The following is a 20,529-nucleotide window of genomic DNA, read 5'->3' on the forward strand; positions in this document are numbered from 1 at the left end:
AAAACAAATTTTGAAACACTGAATTCCAGGCACACCATCAACTCGATGCAAATAAAAAGAGACAGTAGGAAATAGATGCACTTTTGCAGCTGGAGGAAGTTCATTTCATCTTTCAAGTCATTTCAGCACCGTGGTAATTAAGTGAAGGATCAGCCTGGTAACAGGAAACACTTGGCACTGCTAACATCCCGTGTGTCAGTTAAATGGAGCATTGCCATGAAACAACATCATGGGACTTGGTGAACATATGTGAATCATGTTGAGCTCAAGTGCCTAATACAGTGGAACTCGTTTAAGTTGACCCCATTGATGTAGAAGTAAAAGTGAAGTAAAAAGTGCAGAAGAAGCCAACATCAACATATAGGAGCAATATATAACGCAAAGTAGGATTTCGTATTTATAAATGGAATATTTTTACAGTTAGAGCATAGAAAAACTTTAATATTACAGGGCTCTACATTAAAAACAAAAATGACTTGCCCATGGGGAATCCTTAAGGTGAGAACTACTTGCCCGAACTTGCCCCATGTAAAATGAAATGAAAATCTTTAATATATTTAGCATCAATATATGCTGATAATTCATCAGATAATAGTACTGACGCATTGTATTTGGAGGAATGTCTGAAAAATAGTGTAGATGTATGTTAACATGGCATGCCATACTACCTTACACATCGTAGTCGTAGTAAGCAGTGATATTTAGACGTTGTGCACCACAATGAAACATTATTGAATAGACACATTTGTGTACTAGTAAAGTGTTTTTTAATCCAGAAAAAAATGCTCAATGGTCAAACAATAATTTGTGAAGCAAAGGTGAGGAAAAATCCACAGAGAAATGGAAGCGCTAGATTTTGTAGCTTGTGCAAAATCAGGACTTTGTTATTTGATCTAATCGGTGGTGTTTCATTGTGACCACTTCAAATTGTCACAGCAATGTGATTCACTCACCTGTGCCATCATTTGATTTGCTGCCGCTAATAAAATACTTGTTTAGGAGGCACTGGTTCATCACTTTTTGCTGTTTTCCTTCACAAGTTGTTGAAGAATTAGACCATGTTGGCAGGGACGCCATGATAGATGTTTTTGTAGTCAAACGATCACTGATTGGTTGATCGCGAACAAGAACGGTGTGGGTAAAACGCGGACTGTGGTTTAAATAAACAATTCTGATTGGTCCATTTCAAGATTTGCAAGGATTGGTTTGCAAATTACCACCAGAATTACACAGTCCGTGTTTTACCAACACCCAGCAAGAACCGCTTTTAAAAAAACTCTTGGCAGTATGGCATGCCAAAGTGCACTTGCCTGACGGGAATATCACTGATTGGATTTACTTGCCATCGGTACATCGTTATTGTCGAGCCCTGCTTCTTGTATAGCATGACGTACAAACAGTGGTTCCAAGGGATTCACAAGCTAAAAAAAGGTAATGGTAAATGGCTGATTGTGTAACGCCATCATTCCCTTGATTTGTCTCTGGCAATGTGTTGCACTTTTCAAACGGCATAGCTACATAGGGACAAACAACAGGCTCATGTAGCAACGCTGGCGTTTCAGGTGGCTGATAAGGTTTCATGTCTTGAAGCTCTGTTTTTTTCCCTGATTATGGAATTTTTGCAGAACATTTGCTGCTCATTCCATGTCAATGTTTACTTATGAGGTTGCCTCATATCTGCAATATTTTTCTTGCGCCCCGACCGTGTTAACATTTCCTTTCTGTCAGGTAAGGGGTCTTGAGTGTTTCCCGCAGAATTAATGTCAACCCCACCCCTGACAAACACAGATGAAGAGGTGTTTTTAAGGGCAGGATAGTCCAAAGTGTGCGTTATTTTATTGCCCCTTGGAACATTCATTCTTTCATTTATTCATTTTCTACCATAGAAATAAAATGCCCCCCCCCCCCCAAAAAAAAAACCGCAAAAAGTCATCCCTTGTTTATCACTGTTAATTGGTTTCTGAGCCAATAAGTGAACTTGGATTCCTTATTTGTAAATTGAAAATGTTTGTAGTTTGGGCATAGAAAACCTTTTTATGACCATCTAAATATACATTTTAACATTAATAAAAGCCGTTTACATCCCCCCCAGACGCTAACACAAACACAGCGCTCTCTCTCCTGCTAAACGCCATCAATGCACAACAACGGGCCCACCGCGAGGGTGTACACATCATTGCAAGATTGTACTCCCGAAGTCCTACCAGCATGTTAAATGCCCAACAAGAGGGGAAAGGATTCTAGATCAAGTCATACTGTCTTGCACTGAAAATGGAGCTGCTGCAATTTCATTCTACTACACTCTTAAAAATGCTGGGTTGTTTTTTTGACCCAACCGCTGGGTTCAGCCTGTTGGGTCATTTAATTGGGTAATTTTTATTGAATTGGGTATTCTGAGAACCCAATTCGCTGGGTTATCTCAGTTATTTGCTGCTGGGTTTGGATTTCCATTATGTAAAAATAAAAATACAAAATACAAAATAAAATAAAAATACAAAAAAAAATAAAAATACAAAAAAATACAAAAAAAATACAAAAAAAAATAAAAATACAAAAAAATACAAAAAAAATAAAAATACAAAAAATACAAAAAAAATACAAAAAAAAATAAAAATAAAATACAAATATATATATGGTATATTGGCAACCCAATTTGCTGGTTTGAAATAGCCCAGCAGTGTAGTAAATATGAACCCAGCGTTGGGTCATATGAAGAACCCAATTGTTGGGTTAAGATAACCTAACGCGAGGTTGGTCCAATATTTAACCAGCGCTGGGTTGGGAAACAACCCATATTGGGTTGTTTTTAACCCAGCATTTTTAAGAGTGTACGTATATGTAAAATGACAATGAAGGGCATTCTGATTCTGATTCTAATCATACTAAATATAGGGTCTAAAATTGTTTCTTTTTACCAATATACCAATAATCTGAAAGTGTGCCCATGGAGGGAAGTGGAGTATTTTATTTGACCTATGTTGATAGGTCCTTTAGTGTCTTTATTTAAGCTTGAAGGATGATAGTGCCATCAACACAGTGGTTTGTACAAATACAAAATTAAATAGTATTTCAGGGAGGAATGATGTAAAATAATTGATAACCACTGCCATAATTCTACTTTTCCATCCTTTGACTCTCCTGCTCTTGTTCTTTCTGCTTCATGTTTCAGAACGACAGCGTGGTGGACGCCAATCAGGAGGATCCATCTGAGAGTCTGAACACACTGCTGGCTGACATCTCTCTGGTGAGCTGGACAGACCTGGGCTTGGTCTCATTAACATGGATACAGGGGATGGAAGACACGTTTGTTTTTTTTCAGTGGTAGGAATGGATAAGGTTAGTGGAGATGTCTGACCTGCCGGCTCCTGTTTGTTTTGTTAGAGCACAACCAACATCTGCACAGGCGCGAGGGAGAGGTGGTCTTTGTGAGGTTGTCTTTTTTCATCACTTTGTTGTTGAAAGGGAAAATGTATGCAAAGGCCAATCACAAAATGCACCACGGCCTTTCCGCCCTTTCCTACTCTGGTAGAGGGATGAAAAACAAGGCTGGAAGAAAGCTTTTCGAAGCCATCATCATCATTACCATCATCATCTGTGGCCACCTGCTCAAATCACACTTTCTTTGTCATTTGCAAATTGTCCTTTACGTTTATTTTATTGATCACCTTATACATTACAAACCATACATATGTCAGTGTTAAAATGGTCGTATTTCTTAAAACTTCCAAACAAATGTAAAAAAAAAAAGATTTTTTAAATGTTGCCTATTTTTGGAAAACAGTATCTTCAGCAAACTTTTTTAGCTCCAAATTCCTTAAATATTGTATCACGATAAACTTTTTCAAAGTCATTTTATCATACAATTATGACCTTTTGTGTAAAAATTAGGTATTTCATTAACTACGATGATTTTTTGGGTGTAATTCACGAATATACACTAGAACAAGCACACCTCTCTGTTATGATGGTGGAGTCATGGATGCATTCAGGGACACTCAAAACATCACAAAAACGGCTCTAGAATTTGTGTGTGTGTGTGTTCTTATCACTCACTTCATACCTTTTGAATTCGGATGTACAAGAATGCTGGACAATGCACCGACAACAAGTCAATTTACTTTTAATTACGTGATATCCTTGAACGCAACCCCTCATTGCCCGCCATTTATGTTTAAAGTTTTTTAAAATACAGTAAAAACAGACATATTTCAGACAATAGTTGCTCATTGTAATTAATTAATTTAAAACTATGATTAATCTGATTAAAATTGCCCTAGTAAAAATATCACAACTTTTTCAACATATTTAATTGATTTTAAGTGACAGATTTAAAGGGGACCTATTATGCTAATTTTTTGGCCCTTTGTATTGAGTTGTGGACTCCGATAGAGCAGCTACACACAATAACCAGCACAGAAAGCTTTCGAGATCTTCCCGAATCTACATCTATTCAAGCTATATTTCTTTGGATTTCATGCTTCCTGCAAAAACGGTGTGTTATTTATTCCACCCACAGCCCACCACCAGGCACGCCCACTCTGCTGTGGTTGGTCATACTTCCAAGTCCTCAGGATGACTTCTGGATCGCTGCCGAAATTTATAGGAATTGATACACCGTATAGTAGTTGATAATAAATGGCGATTTATCTTTTTAAAATGTCCACATACAGCCATATGTGTTGGACTCTGAATCTGATTCTTAAGTAGAGACTGGACAGTCCAAAGTTTCTCACGAAAAGAGGTTACTTCAAGATATCTCTGATGTCTTCAGCATTTTAGCATTAGGTTTTCTACAGCATCGGTAACGTGTAATGACAACATTACACGTTTTTTGCGGGACTACCAGTATTTAAAAAACTCTGGTAGACCCACTGATTGTGGTGGGAAATAGCTATTAGCAACCCTGTTCCCCATATGCACACTCTATAATGCTACACAGACAACTGTGTTTGCTCCATGACTTACACAAAATAAAGACAGTTAGGACACTGATAAATGGTTACTAACGTTGGAAAGGCGTTGGGCTTCAGCAAGTTTGTCGTCTCGCTCAGCTGCACACTGGTCCATGTTCACAAAACAGTCAAGTGTGACGAATTAAAATAATTTTCTTTTGCTGGTAGGGAATCAGGAACGTCAACCACTTCTGCCTGATGTTCGCATTGTTAGGCATTATAAACAAATGTAGCTTTCCTTTACACTCAAAGAAACACTTCCTGCCGGGAGACATTGCGAAAACAGAGAAGCAGAGCTTGGGGGAGTGAAGAGAGCGTATCACGCCCATATAAGGAAGCTCGACACTCTGTGACATCACAGAGAGTCAGTGTTAGAAAAAACTCTCTGAAACCAAGCGTTCAGAGCCATCCCAAACGTCTTTAAGGGCTCACTTCCATATGCACAAACCTAATTATCTGAAACTCTGGCATCGTTTAACACGGCAATACAACATTTGTAGGTCAGAAAAGTGGATAGGTCCCCTTTAAGAGAAAGAAGCCTTTTTGGATGAAAGGTGAAACATCTTCAACAAACACTTACCTTTTTTGTATTTACTATCAATGTGCCCACCCGCCCATTCATTGTTTTGAAATGGTACACAATGTTGTTTTATAATGTGCAAGTTTTTCCTTTCCACACACTTAATGTCATTTCATCATGATAAAATGATCCTCTCACTTCAGGATGACGTACAGTCAACTACAGCTGACTCTCCCCCCTCCTTCAAGCCTCCACCCCCATCAAGGGTACAGAGGCGCACAAGTCGAAGAGACCAGCTCACCAAATGCCCTTCATCCGAATCCACTCAATCAGGCTTGTACTTTACACCTCCCACCCACCCGAACCACAGCAAAAAAACATGTCCGACCCCTTCCTCGCCCGCAGTACATTACAAACAACATCCTCCTCAGGAACCTTCTCGGGACTATGCAGCCGTCCGAAAGAAAGAACTCTTGGCACCATCCAAGAGGGAACAAAAAGCCCCCACTCAGTTGTCCACAGTTGCCCCACACACCATCGGCCCCTTTCCCCGCGTCCAGTCCCCCAACAGAACCGCCAACCTATCTGCCGCTTCCCCTTCACCACCACCTCCACCCCCGCTACCCGCACCTCCTCCACCACCCGTTAAGCCCGTTAGCATGTCCAAAGCCTCCTCTCCGGGCTCTAAGCAACAATTTGTTACAGTGGAGGTTCACAGGCCCAATGCGGAGCCCGACGTCAATGAGGTGCGGCCGCTGCCCCAGGCTCGAGGTGAGGACAGTAGCTTTCATTCATCAAATTAAGTCACTAATAGGCATTCCAATATGTAGTTTACAGTGTAAAAAAAAACTAAAAACCCTAAACATATCAAAACAGATTTTAGTCAGTCCTTGATAACTGCTATGAAAAAATAGCCCAATAAGCAGCAGTACCCAATGTTAGGGAAATATTTAAATATTCAAATTACAGTAGGGGAAAAATGATATGACCCCCAGCTGATTTTGTAAGTTACTCCTCAATTCAGATAGTAACTGATACAGATACAGAATATCAACACAAAATTCTAAACTATAACATGAAAAGATATATTTGATTCCCAAGCAAAACGTGACATAGTTCTCGGTGAAGAAACTCTTGTTGGCAAGCAGAGAGGCTATATCATTCTTGTAGTTGGTCACCAGGGTTGAACACATCTCGGGAAATATTTTGGTCTACTGTTCTTTTGACAGATACTTTACAAATCCTGAAGGATTCGAGACTGTTGCTGGCCTTCCTCTTCTAGATTTTCAATGTAATGAAGTTCCGGAGACCGTTTTTCTGTTCACATGAATTAGCAGGGGGTTACATAATTACTGTAATTTCCGGACTATAGAGCGCACCTGTTTATAAGCCTCATCCACTACATTTTTAGAGGAAAACCGATTTTGTACATACACAAGCCGCACCTGTATATAAGCCGCATGTGCCCACATTAAAACATGTACATAAACATATTTACAGAGAAAGACGGTACACAGAGAGAGTTTTCAAAGTTTTAATAATATAACTTAACAATAATAATAATAATATAACTTTCTTCACAAACGGTGCCTGTGACGCGGCAGTAAAACGGTAGCAACATGGTAACAACACGCTAGCAACACAATAGTAACATCTGCTCTCTATGTGTTTACCCAGTATTCTAGAATGTTTTCCAGTTCGGGCCACCTGCTTTTATTACCTCTGAAAGCTTTTTTCGTCTTTTTACATTGCTCCAGTTCTTCCCGCTGCCGTTTCCAGCGTCTCGCCATCGATTCGTTTATGCCAAGTTTACGTGCAGCAGCTCTGTTTCCTTCTTTATCGGACAGCTTGATTGCTTTTAGCTTGAAAGCTGCTTCATATGCCATTTTTTTTTTTTGCATTTTCCATGATAAGGGTATGTTCACGCTAATTTCATTTATGCACAAGACAAGAAGTTGCAGTCTTCCTCGACGCATATATTCCACCGGTCTTAATCTTACCTTTTCTACTCGAGAGCCCCTGGCGGCCGTTAGAAAAATTACATAAATTGGCCGCATCACTGAATAAGCCGCAGGGTTGAAAGTTTGGGGAAAAAAGTAGCGGCTTATAGTCCGGAATTTACGGTATTAATTATTTTCTCCACTATAGGAAGAATATATAGTAGTAGTAGGGGTGACACGAGAGCTCATGAGATAAATTACATAAATTTATCACACAATAAATGAAATTGAACTTCCTAATTTTGCCGGTCTCAATATATCGCCATGTGCATGTGTGTCTGTTTTCCTCATCTGTCAGCTGCAAACAGACAGGAAGAGGTCATCCGGTGCTTTGGTTTCAGAACCGTTCTGCAGTTGTTCCATAGAACAACGGCATGACCAGTCAGTTATACAGTCTCTATGCTTCCATTAGGGTTAGGCCACTAATATACATTATCAACATAAACAAGACATCCCTGATAAAATGAACACAAATTAATGTTGTAGCCATTGTTTCTGCAAATAGACAAATGGAGCATTTTTAAATGTATTTAATATATAATCCACACCAAGCAGACAGCAGCTGAGCATACATTTAATTTGCTGCTGGTGTGTGTGTGTTTGAGCGTCAGGCAATAATATCCGGGATTGTTTCACTTGCCTCTCCAGTCACATTGTGCACATCTGTCAACTTGCTTGCTTCCCTTGTTATAAAAGAATATATCAGGGCATCAATCTCTTTGAATATAAAAGGAGACAATCTTACCTCTGCCGCTTTGACCAGTGGGGCCGACATGTTAACAAACTACATCATCGTTAATAATTCCAAAGCTAATCAAGATGTCAAGAAGGAATCATGTGATTACTGAATGTTTACATAGAAAATATAGATTTTTTTTTTTAATCTCTATGACCTAGTAGAGTGGTACCTCTGTTTTTGTTCGAAATCCATTCTGAAAGATCCAAGCACAACTGGAACATATGAACACTGAACAATTTCTACCTTAGGAAATCATGTAAATTCAATGAATTGCCCAATAATATTAACAAAAAATACATTTGACAGATTTCATAGTGGCAAAAACCAAATCTTAGCAAAACTGGGGCTTTTGAACACTACCTAATGTACTTTAATGTGCAATTGTCGAAAATATTAGGAGCAAACATATATGATTCTGATCTTGTCAAACCACAATAAGTTGTTATGGATTGTATAGTTGTATAATTAATTAGTAAAATACCCTTGCAGTGTATATCTGTTAGTATGTAAGAAGTATGTCAGGCGTCATTTTGACATAGCAAAAACAAAAAAGGCAGAAAGGTATCAGGATTATGCAAAATAATAGAAAAAACGTATAGAATTTGGTGAGGATCTGGTTAAAGGTGCCAATGCAGAACAACAGTATATTTTCCAGAGAGCAATTGACAGTACTGATATCACGTGTGCCTGCCCCCTTCCCCCTTAGGTGGTGCCCTGTCTCAGCTGTCAGACAGTGGCCAGACTCTCAGTGAGGACAGCGGCGTGGACATAGCTGAGTCAGGACATGTCAGCAAAGACAACAGCTCCCATTCCTCATGCACACGCCACCTTCCAGATGCCCAGGGGAGTGGGGGGGGTAACCCCGCCAAACCGGTGAGGGTACATTTCCAAACAGCTGTGGACCCAACATGGATAAAGTAGCTGATTGATCATGAAACCAAAATGTTAGTCATGAATTTGGTCTGCTGCTCGACCTTTATCTTTGTGAGGACCAACTGAGAATTGTAATGACCAATTTATGCAACAAATCACAGTTCCTCCCTGAGCAAGATGGTGATGAGCGCTGTGGGCGACTGTCGCTCTCACACAAATACTATTTTAAGAACACTTTCATGCTCACCCTTTTGAATAGGACTTAGTCGAACAAGATGTTGTGTTGTGCAAAATAACTGTGTCCAAGGACTTAAAACAATTTACAGTGGATCCCCACACATGCACAGATTTCTGGTCAAACAGAAGTATTTATTTTTTCTGTGAATTGTTGCCCTTTTTGCAGAAAACACACTTATCCATCACCATTCTCTGATGGAGGTTTGCCTTGGAAAGGAGGCGAATGAAGATTAGCCGCAGCAAGACAGAGTACATGTGTGTGGATGAGAGGGACCCAAGTGGAAGAGTGAGGTTACAGGGAGAAGAGATACAGATGGAGAATTTTAAGTATTTGGGGTCAACAGTCCAGAACAATGGAGATTGTGAAAAGTCGGTGAAGAAGCGTGTGCGGGCAGGATGGAACGGGTGGACAAAAGTGTCAGGTGTGATGTGTGATAGAAGAGTTTAGGCTAAAATGAAAGGAAAGGTATACAAAACTGTGGTGAGACCAGCCATGTTGTTTTGGATGCTGAGGTTGTCATTGGGAGTGACCAGGATGGATAGGATCAGGAACGAGTACATCAGAGGGACATTACATGTTAGAAGCCTTGGAGATAAAGTCAGAGAGGCCAAGACTGTGATGGTTCGGACATGTCCAGAGGAGACATAGTGAAAATATTGGCAGAAGGAGTGACCAGGATGGATAGGATCAGGAAGGAGTACATCAGAGGGACATTACATGTTAGAGGCCTTGGAGATAAAGTCAGAGAGGCCAGACTGAGATGGTTCGGACATGTCCAGAGGAGAGATAGTGAAAATATTGGTAGAAGGATGTTGCGCTTAGAGCTGCCAGGTAGGAGGCGTAGAGGAAGACCAAAGAGGAGGTTTATGGATGTAGAGAAGGAGGACATGAGGGTAGTTGGTGTGAGATAGACAGATGCAGAAGACATGGTTGGATGGAGGAGATGTTGATGGATCCCATACGTCTTTGCAGGGATCTATTGTATTGTAACAATATAACAACAACAGTACTGTAATGATATGAACAATATAACACCCCCCCCCCTAAAAACACACACAATATTATTGGTATTTGGATGGATCCACCCACCCCCTATCTTATGACTGTTGGTCCTCACAAAGGCAGATGCACAAATGCAGACGCAACAGTTAATCAACTGATAAACATTGATCTATTTTGAAACTCACCTTCTCACGCATACTGCTTTTTCCATCTTTTTGTGCATTTTGTCAGTTGTGTTATGCATTCACTTCATCCTTCACCACATGGTACACTCAATAGATGGTCTGAGTGGGAGAGTGTTGATTAGAGAGATGTGAAGCGTGAGAAACTTTTTTCAGACGGAAAAATGAAAGCTAAAAGGACTTCCGTTAATTGAAGGCTGTTATAAAAAGAAGCATTATTATGCAAGAGAACGTGAGCGTGTACATGCACTGACCCTATAAGCTTCACCGTGTCGGTACGACATGTTCTTCTTTCGATATTGAAATTGTTAGTATTTTTAGGACGCATATCTCTAAGTGATGAGAAAGCGTTGCAAGATAACTATAAAGTAATTTATCAAGAACAGGTGGTCCTTGGTCTACGTACAAGTTCCGTTCTTACGACGCACGTTTTAAGTCCCCAAACTGCTGTGGCGTTCTTTTGCGCATGGAGAATGTACGTAGTTGTGGTGACGGTGAACGTGTTAGATGACTGTGAACCGACTTTACGTTGCGTGCAGGCTTTGAAGATTTGCGAGCTGTACATTGTGCGCACCAATGACGTAAAATCCATACCAGAAAATGATTGGTATTGTAAATGCGTGAGACCTACATCACTTCCGTCACTCTTTTTTTTCAACAGAGCTTCTGCAAAGTTTTTCAGCAAAAAGGCCAATTTGGACATTCATTCATTTTCTACCGCTTTTCCTCACAAGGGTCGCGGGGGTTGCTGGAGCCTATCCCAGCTGTCTTTGGGCGAGAGGCGGGGTACACCTTGGATTGGTCGCCAGCCAATCACAGGGCACATACAGACAAACAACCATTCACACTCACATTCATACCCATGGACAATTTGGAGTCGCCACTTAACCTAGCATGCAAACTCCACACAGAGATGGCCGAGGGTGGAATTTAACTCGGGTCGGATGAAATCAAAATTTCATCCATGACTGTTGTGGTCCCCCGCCTCTCTCCCTGAACTGGTCGCCAGCCAATCACAGGGCACATACGTTATAGACAAACAACCATTCACACTCACATTCATACCTATGGACAATTTGGAGTGGCCAATTAACCTAGCATGTTTTTTTTGGAATGTGGGAGGAAAACGGAGTACCCGGAGAAAACCCACGCATGCACGGGGAGAACATGCAAACTCCACATAGAGATGGGCGAGGGTGGAATTGAACCCTGGTCTCCTAGCTGTGAGGTCTGCGCACTAACCACTCGTCCACCGTGCCGCCCCCAATATTGGACATCCCTAATTATAACACCACAACGCTGCTTAGTTGTCGATGTCCGTTTCAAAGGAGCAGATGCTTTCCCGTTGTAATCTTGATTCTTCATGATGGTTTGAGGGTTTGAAATTCGAAGTGGCTTGGACCGGGTACGCAGCCAATTATGATCGATGTTTCTCCATTTTACTTTATGGTGTCTAATTTCACTTTTTACTTTCACTTTCCTCTTTTCTGACACATTGACATCAGAAGAGTCTGCCTCCAACATGGAAGACATCATGAAGGGAAGAAAGTGAAATAAAAGAAGAAAAGTGACATTTTCTTACACCTACTTTTTCTTCTGGTGCGCTATTAGTTATTTATGGGAGTGCGTCGTAACCACGAAACATGGCAACACGAGGACCGCCTGTGTGTGAGGTAGAAGCTTGTAGAACAGCAGTTCTGTCTTTTGTTCTTGGTTTTATAAAAAGGACAACTAAAGGAGGACAGTGATGATGTAACCAAATGTAATGAACATTCTGTTCCCCTGACTTTAGCCAGGGCTGTTGGAGCCCACCTCCACACTTGTAAGGGTGGCAAAGAGTGCAAGTACCCTGGGTATCGCCATTGAAGGAGGAGCCAACACTCGGCAGCCATTGCCACGGATTGTCACAATACAGGTGAGCTGGGGAATTAGTGATTCCCAACAACTGTGCTCCGGCACATTAGTATGCCATGGGAAATTGTCCAAAAATACATTCATAAATTATTTTGTTTTGTGGTTGAGTATGGCCTATTATTAGTCAAACTATATATGCGTAAGCAAATGTTAGCTTTTGCATAAATTTGACATCTTCAAACTACAAGTTTAAGGCGTTCAGAAGACACAAATATGTTGTGATGATTTGTGTTATTCTGTACAGTATTCCAGTAATATCACTGTAATGTTTGCTGAGATACACAAGCAGGTTTATGACATGAGAAATAGTTGAAATAGTAGCTACTGAGCTAACTAGTTAGCCTCTTTAATTTACTCAATCTAAACTTAAAAAAACGTGTTTCAAACATAGTAGGGAGAAGGACAAATTAAGCCAAAAACGTACCGCTTCCACACAGAATGGGAGGATAACTTTTTTTACTCTTATCAGGTTGGCCATTCCATGGCTGACTCCATGTGTGAAAGTAATGTAATGTAATAAGAACATGTTTCAAACAGATTGGGGGAGAAGGACAAATTAAGAAGCCAAAAACGTACCACTTCCACACAGAATGGGAGGATAACTTTTTTTTTACTCTTATCAGGTTGGCCATTCCATGGCTGACTCCATGAAAAAATTAGAGCATGAGGGAGCGATGTTTGAACCGCAAAATAGCAAGGGATGACTATTTACTCTTTTGACTCGGGTTGTTATTTATTATTATTATTGATCGGCTCTGATAATGCAAAAAACATACATATCTAGAAGGTTGTAAACAGGTTATTTATGCTCTAACTCTAAAATACTCCATTTTCTACTTAATTCACAACAGGGTCTGGGACTAATTCACAGCAATAAACAAGGGATTAGTGTATGGTAGGCTAGCAATGTATACAAGCAGAACAATGAAAGGCTCTTGCTCTTGATTGCAGGAGGCTGAATATAGGATGGAAAAGACCGCTAAAAAAAAAAACACTTCACAGATCACCTGTTTTGAACACACTGTCCTTGTCAACATGCATTTTGATGAATATTCCTCTCCACGTTGTCAGCATGTTTTCACATTCTTGTCTCTCTGCAACAACGCCACCCGCCCACCTGTCACATTCAAGGTGGGATTTGATGTCCTTCACTCTTTATAGCAATGTTGTCCTCACTGCGCCTTTTTAATGTAAGTTTCACAGATAGGAGATGAGTTAGTTGTCTCAAGTCAATTATTTATTGTCATTGTCAGTCAATGTGCATACAATACATGACAATATATATATATAGTGCCAAAGCCACAGTGGCAGTACTGGATCAAAATCTTGTTATTGTTATGTAAAATGTTGTATAAGAGCTGCAGCAATGCAAATTCATTTCACAGTTATCACAATGGCGGATTGTGATTATGGAGAGAGCGGGGACTGTTCACTTAAAAGCCTCACTGCCTGTGGATAGAAGCTGAGGGCCTCTTGTCTTGTGGTTCTGGAATGAATGGTCCTGAATCTGGCTTGTGTTTATGGAATGTAGTAGTGGCAATAATACTACATGTCCAATTAACCTAACCCATTTTTTGTGGAAATTATCCTTTTAGGTCTCGAAAAAAATCAATCATATACGTTGATGTGTTTTTGACGATGCCACTTTTTTAGTGCCAAGAAGAACACAGTGGACCAGGATGAGATGGTTCACCAGGGGTGTCAAACTCAATCAGGCCAAGACTCAAAGCCTACTTTAGGTTGTGGCCGAAACTGGACATTTTATTACACATTTTTTTGTGCTTGAAATTTGTATGTTCCGATAGTCGGCGGGTATAGGGCTATGGTTGTTTTGGCGTAGTTGTTCGTTGATCGACCACACTGGCAAAAGCTACAGTCGTTTATGTCTGTGGAATGGGGAATTTACACATTCCCCAGCATGCTTTGCTGTACTTAAAATGATAACTTTTGACTGCCTTTTTAAGGTTATTTTGTCCAGACAGGATGTAAGTGCTGTCACTTTTAGTCATGTACAGTTAAATTATTTGGACTTTTGGTCTGAATCTGGCACCCTTGTTAAAAATCATAGCGAATATTGTGAATATTGTTTATCAAATCAAAATGACAGAGTAGCTCACTTCCAAATGCCAAACCTCTTCTAAAACTTTGGCATCATTTAACACGATGTAACATTCTAATAACTGCATTTATAGGTCAGAAAAGTGGGAAAAGGCATAATAGGTGCCCTTTAATACAAGTGTGAATGCACCCAAAGTGTGACGGGGAAAGCCATGCATTAGCAATAGGCTCATGACTAGCATTAGCATTTTGTTACCTCAGAGAAGCAGGGAGTTCCAGTCGAAGATCAAAGCAGTCCACAACTTATTCATTGCTGTATTTCAGCCTCCTACCGGAGGTGCTGATTGAAATCAAAAGGAGAACTGATTGCAATAGGATGGATGGAAGGATTTCAAATCACCACTTTGGACATGCAAGCAAGTACTGAAAGATACGACTGTGTATTTTCAGGAAAAGGGGATCTGGTCTTATTTGAACTGCTATTTAAAGGTGTGTTTTTCCCCAAAGAATACTGGACATTGTAATTCCTGTGTACCTCCTCTTCCCTCACATCTGCAGTACCTATTCAGAAGACATGTGACTTTCCGAGTGAAGGTTTCTGCTGTTGTCATCAAAGCCCACTTAAAGGTGCATTGAGTGCGATTTAGGCGTACTTTGGACTAGCTCCATCCACTCTGTGGCACAGCGCGCTCAAACTCACAATGAAAATGCAGATTTGCATGAGTCAGTCCTGCCAAACCTGACAGTAGTAAATCCCAGTAGCTGCTGCTTTCACGCTATCCCCTTCAAGAAGATTGCTAAGTATGTGCTGCATTTAAAAATTTCAAACTGGCAAAGCATGTGACGTTTTTGAACTTCCATATACGTACGTACTGTATGTGACACAAAATACAGTGGTGTCTCCTTCCTTTATGAAATGTTTCAGATAATCAAACAATTTCACACAACTGAACACGTTTTTAAATTAAACGTTTTGTTATTGAGGGAGAAAACAATCCAAACTGACATGGCTTTAGAAAGCCATTTCTAAAACTTTGGGACTCCATTTGGGGCGCCATTATCCACAAATGGAAATGGCAAAAACATAGGAGTGGCCGGCCAACCAAAATGACCCTAAAAGCAGCAATGACTCATCCAAGGGGTCACAAAAGACCCCACAACAACATCCAAAGAACTGCAGGCCTCACCTGCCTCAGTTAAGGTGACTCCACCATGAGAAAGACACTGGGCAAAAATGGCCTGCAAGGCAGCGTTCCAAGATGGAAACCACTGGAAAACACAAAGAACATTAAGAACATTATCACACCAACAGTAAAATATGGTGGTGGTAGTGTGGTCGGGGGTGTTTTGCGGCTTCAGGACCTGGGAGACTTAAACAAATGATAAATAGAAATGATAAATGAAACCATGAATTCTGCTGCCTACCAACGTGGGTTCTTCAGCGGGACAATGATCCAAAACACACCAGCAAGTCCACCTCTGAATGACTGAAGGAAAAACCAAATGAAGACTTTGGAGTGGCCGAGTCAAAGTCCTGACCTGAATCCTATTGAGATGCTTTGGCATGACCTTAAAAAGGCTTCATGCTGGAAAAGCCTCCAATGTGGCTGAATGACAACAATCCTCCACAGCACTGGAAGAGACTCATTGCAAGTTATCACAAACACTTGATTGCAGTTGTTGCTGCTAAGGGTGGCCCAACCAGTTCTTAGGTTTTTGATGATCTGAAACATTTAAGTGTGACAAAAAAAAGTGTGCAAAAAAAAAATACACCAGGAAGGTGACACACTTTTCCACACCACTGTATTTGTATGAAAAGGACACAGTTATTGACAGCCTAAAAATGTTCCGTATTGGACAAAGTTGGACATCCTTAAAAAAGTATCAGACTGTCATTTAACAGAGAAACACGAGCATTGAAACCATCTTGAAGTTAATTTGCAGCAGATGATTGTAGATGAAGTTTTACAGTGTAACAGCTGTAACTGTTGTGGAACAGGAGGTTGGGTGGTGCCAGCTGTTGGCCTTTTAGAGCGTCAGTCAGTCAATGTAATTAATCATGATTTAATCTCAGTTAGTTATTCATTCATTCATTTTGTACCGCTTATCCTCACGAGGGTCGCAAGGGTGCTGGAGTCTATCACAGAGAGGCGTCGTACACCCTGGACTGGTGGCCAGCCAATCACAGGGCACATATAGACAAACAACCATTCACACTCACATTCATACCTATGGACAATTTGGAGTCGCCAATTAACCTAGCATGTTTTTGGAATGTGGGAGGAAACCGGAGTACCCGGAGAAAACCCACGCATGCACGGGGAGAACATGCAAACTCCACACAGAGATGGCCGAGGGTGGAATCGAACTCGGGTCTCCTTAGCTGTGAGGTCTGCGCGCTAACCACTCGTCCGACATTCAGCCTCATTCAGTTATATAGCAAGAAAAATGAAAAAATGGTCGGGCACCACCTCATTATCGAATAACGCTGCATTTTGTAATAAAATTCTTCAACGCAATCTGTTGTGCAACAAAATTAAACATCTATCTCATAAATGTTTATTTAAATATAAAATATTTATATTCAGCGTGAGTGATAATTGATTCATTAATAACTGATGACTGATGTCATGCTAATTTTGTAAGTTTTATTTTAACAGCGAGAGACTGAATGTAGTGAAAAACATTGAATAAAGGTTAGAAATGCATTCATATTTGATTTAGTGACGACGCAATGTGATCCCCAACTAACCTCCAAGATTTGCCGACCCGGTTATGTGCCCATGACGCCCTAATTAGTCCTGTCCCAACTGTAGGCATGATAATTGGAAAACAGATTCCGAGAAAGGTGATGGATCATCCCAGAGCCCAGAATAGGTTGATGATATCAAGGGATCTGGTAGCACAACCACCAAGAAAGGCATTAGTATCACTTTGCTGTAATGGATTGATATCCTGCAAGGTCAAGACACGTTTTCAGACCCGTCTGGAGTTTGCCAATGGACTCCTGGATGATTCAGACGAGGCTCGGGAGAAAGTGAAGTGTTCAGAAGAGAACAAAATGAACCTTTTTGGCATCAACTCAATTCACCTTAACTACTGTCAAGCATGGAGGTGGAAACCTTCTGCTTTGGGGATGCTTCTCTGCTAAGACCGTGCAGTCGCCATAGAATCTTGGAAGAGAAGCTGAAGACTGAAGATGTGTTGTTGTGGCATTGACCCCAAAACACAAAATCGAGGCAAAAGAGTGTATGAAAAAGAACGGCATTAAGATCCTGGAGTGAACTAATCCCATTGGAAATCTGTGGATAGAGCTGGAACTACAAGTTGCCAAATGACCTTCAGGATTTGGAGCGTGTCTGTAGAGTGCGCCCTCCAGAGACATCTACAATCCTGGTGACCAACTCCCGAAAACCTCTGACGCTGCTCCATCAAGTAATCAGTCAAGTTTTGCTTGAGAATCAAAAATGTATTCATTCATTTATTCATTTTCTACCGCTGGAGCCTATCCCAGCTGTCTTCTGGCGAGAGGCGGGGTACACCCTGGACTGGTCGCCAGCCAATCACAGGGCACATATAGACAAACAACCATTCACACTCACATTCATAGCTATGGACAATTTGACGTCGCCAATTAACCTAGCATGTTTTTGCAATGTGGGAGGAAACCAGAGTACCCGGAGGAAACCCACGTATGCACGGGGAGAACATGCAAACTTCACACAGAGATGCCCGAGGGTGGAATTGAACTTGGGTTTCCTAGCTGTGTGGCCTGTGTGATAACCACTCGGTCGCTGTGCAGCCAGCATTGGAAATGATGATGGGGCGGGTGGGCTCTGCGGGGGTCTGGTGCTGGGTGTTCCATCTCTGCCACCTGGTCCTCCATGGGGCAGTGGGCCTCTTCTGTCCCGGCCGGGGAGGTGTCAGTGGTCGAACCTGGGGTTACCTGGGGTGGGCCGGGTTCCGCTTCCTGGGATGTGTGGGTGGGCGGGGTGTGGCTCCTCCGGCCGTGGGTGGGCTCCCTTCCGGTTGGCGGGGGCGCCCTTGTGTCCGCAGGTGTGTGGCCCTCGATGCCCTAGTGGGGTATGGTCTCCCGCCGGTCTTGGGGGTGTGGCTCTCCTCCAGCCTGCTGGCGCTCTGTCGGTTGGGATTGCTCCTCCATAGCCCCTTGCTGGAATGTTTTTGGAATGTGGGAGGAAACCGGAGTACCCGGAGAAAACCCACGCATGCACGGGGAGAACATGCAAACTCCACACAGAGATGGCCGAGGGTGGAATTGGACTTGGGTCTCCTAGCTGTGTGGCCTGTGTGATAACCACTCGGTCGCTGTGCAGCCAGGATGGGGAATGATGGGGCGGGTGGGCTCTGCGGGGGTCTGGCTCTGGGTGTTCCATCTCTGCCACCTGGTCCTCCATGGGGCAGTGGGTCCGGGCCTCTTCTGTCCCGGCCGGGGAAGTCCTGTGTCGGTGGTCGAACCTGGGGTTACCTGGGGCGGGCCGGGTTCCGCTTCCTTGGATGTGCGGGGGGGTGGCGCCTCCGGCCGTGGGTGGGCTCCCTTCCGGTTGGCGGGGGCGCCCTTGTGCCCGCAGGTGTGTGGCCTAGTGGGGTATGGTCTCCCGCCGGTCTTGGGGGTGTGGCTGTCCTCCGGCCTGCTGGCGCCTTGTCGGTTGGGATTGCTCCTCCATGGACCCTTGCTGGAATGTTTTTGGAATGTGGGAGGAAACCAGAGTACCCGGAGAAAACCCACGCATGCGGGGGAGAACATGCAAACTCCACCAAGGGTGGAATTGAACCCTGGTGTCCTAGCTGTGAGGTCTGCGCGCTAACCACTCGACCACTGCGCCGCCCCAAAATGTATTCAATCAAATACAAATGAATTAATAACCTTTATTCAATGTTTTGTACCATCAAAATGATGTACTCTCCACCGTCCATACAGAATGTAATCTACATTTTTTTCGAAAGATACGTAAGTGAGTGTGTGTGTGTAAGAGAGAGAGAACGAGGGTGATCCCCCTTCAGCCATGAGCATGCTTCATGTGCATGAGGTGTGCAGGCATGAATAATGCTGTCAAATCCTAGAAGGAGATTCAAACCTTTTTTCTTTATGTCAGAATTTGATGTAAATCAGTGCAGTGAACGATTTGTTGCATGCAGAGACTGTGGGCTAATAAAATCATGACTTCATCCCACGCCGCTTTGTGCTTCACATTTTGCAGCTTTGCTCGATCATATTTTGTTTATATATTAATGAATAAATCATGTTGTTTTGTGGTTAAATATAGCCTATTATGATACAGAAATATGCATATTAAAGCAATTTTTGCCATAATTCACCATTTCTAAGCATAAAATGGCTGAATAAATTAAACAACAAATATAAGACATTCAAAAGATGTGTTCAAAGACGCTGTGAATGATGTGTAATATTCAACAAACTAGGATGTCAGTAATGTTATGCTTAGTGAGACACACAAGCGCCAGACCTGATCGCCGTAACAACAGGCTTTTATTGCAGGTTTGAATGATCTCACAAAAGGCACAATGTTGTGGCTGTAACCTAAGCCAAGCTAAAATTCAACTCAGAACGCTCAACGTCACTTCCTGTCTGTCCTCCACTCGGCTCCTCTAGCTTCGTAGCATGACTCAAATGGTTCATTTTCTGCTACGTTGGGTAGTATGTGTGTAATATTTGATGTCTAGTCTGCTCTTGATACTACATACGTTATGTACCACGCACACCTTGATGGTGTAACACCAACGTTAACACTTTTGCTAGCAAGTTTCACAATCAGGCAATCATCTTCCATCATGTGGGAGTTGAGTGTGCACGCTTGCTCCTACACGCACACGTTAGTAACAATCCCTGGTAGGCTGATGTGCCAAAAGAAACCAAGATAAGCTTCCCAAACCAATCGGCCAAGGTCGCGGTGATACTGTTTACGCGGCCATTACTGAACAATTGCCGGCCATTCAGCTTCCATTTCTCTGGATCATAATAGCAGCTATATTGCATATCATCTACCAATCAAGGAAATTAAACACATCATA

General features: G+C 42.0%; 1 protein-coding gene across 4 annotated transcripts in view; it reads left to right on the forward strand.

Moving 5' to 3' along the window:
* Window positions 1–20,529, forward strand: part of whrna (whirlin a) — a 160,521-nt gene that overhangs the window by 135,603 nt on the left and 4,389 nt on the right. For 2 of the 4 annotated variants that reach the window (XM_058064924.1, XM_058064925.1), the window contains 5 exons: window positions 3,170–3,244; window positions 5,676–6,243; window positions 8,918–9,084; window positions 12,299–12,421; window positions 13,372–15,030. In XM_058064924.1, coding sequence (XP_057920907.1) covers window positions 3,170–3,244; window positions 5,676–6,243; window positions 8,918–9,084; window positions 12,299–12,421; window positions 13,372–13,581 — 1,143 coding nt within the window. In that variant the 3' untranslated portion in view covers window positions 13,582–15,030. Of the gene's footprint in view, window positions 1–3,169; window positions 3,245–5,675; window positions 6,244–8,917; window positions 9,085–12,298; window positions 12,422–13,371; window positions 15,031–20,529 lie in introns of those variants that run through there. The other 2 variants (XM_058064923.1, XM_058064926.1) reach the window with 1 other exon arrangement.

The sequence above is a fragment of the Doryrhamphus excisus genome, chromosome 2, assembly GCF_030265055.1.
Source record: "Doryrhamphus excisus isolate RoL2022-K1 chromosome 2, RoL_Dexc_1.0, whole genome shotgun sequence".
Taxonomy (NCBI): domain Eukaryota; kingdom Metazoa; phylum Chordata; class Actinopteri; order Syngnathiformes; family Syngnathidae; genus Doryrhamphus; species Doryrhamphus excisus.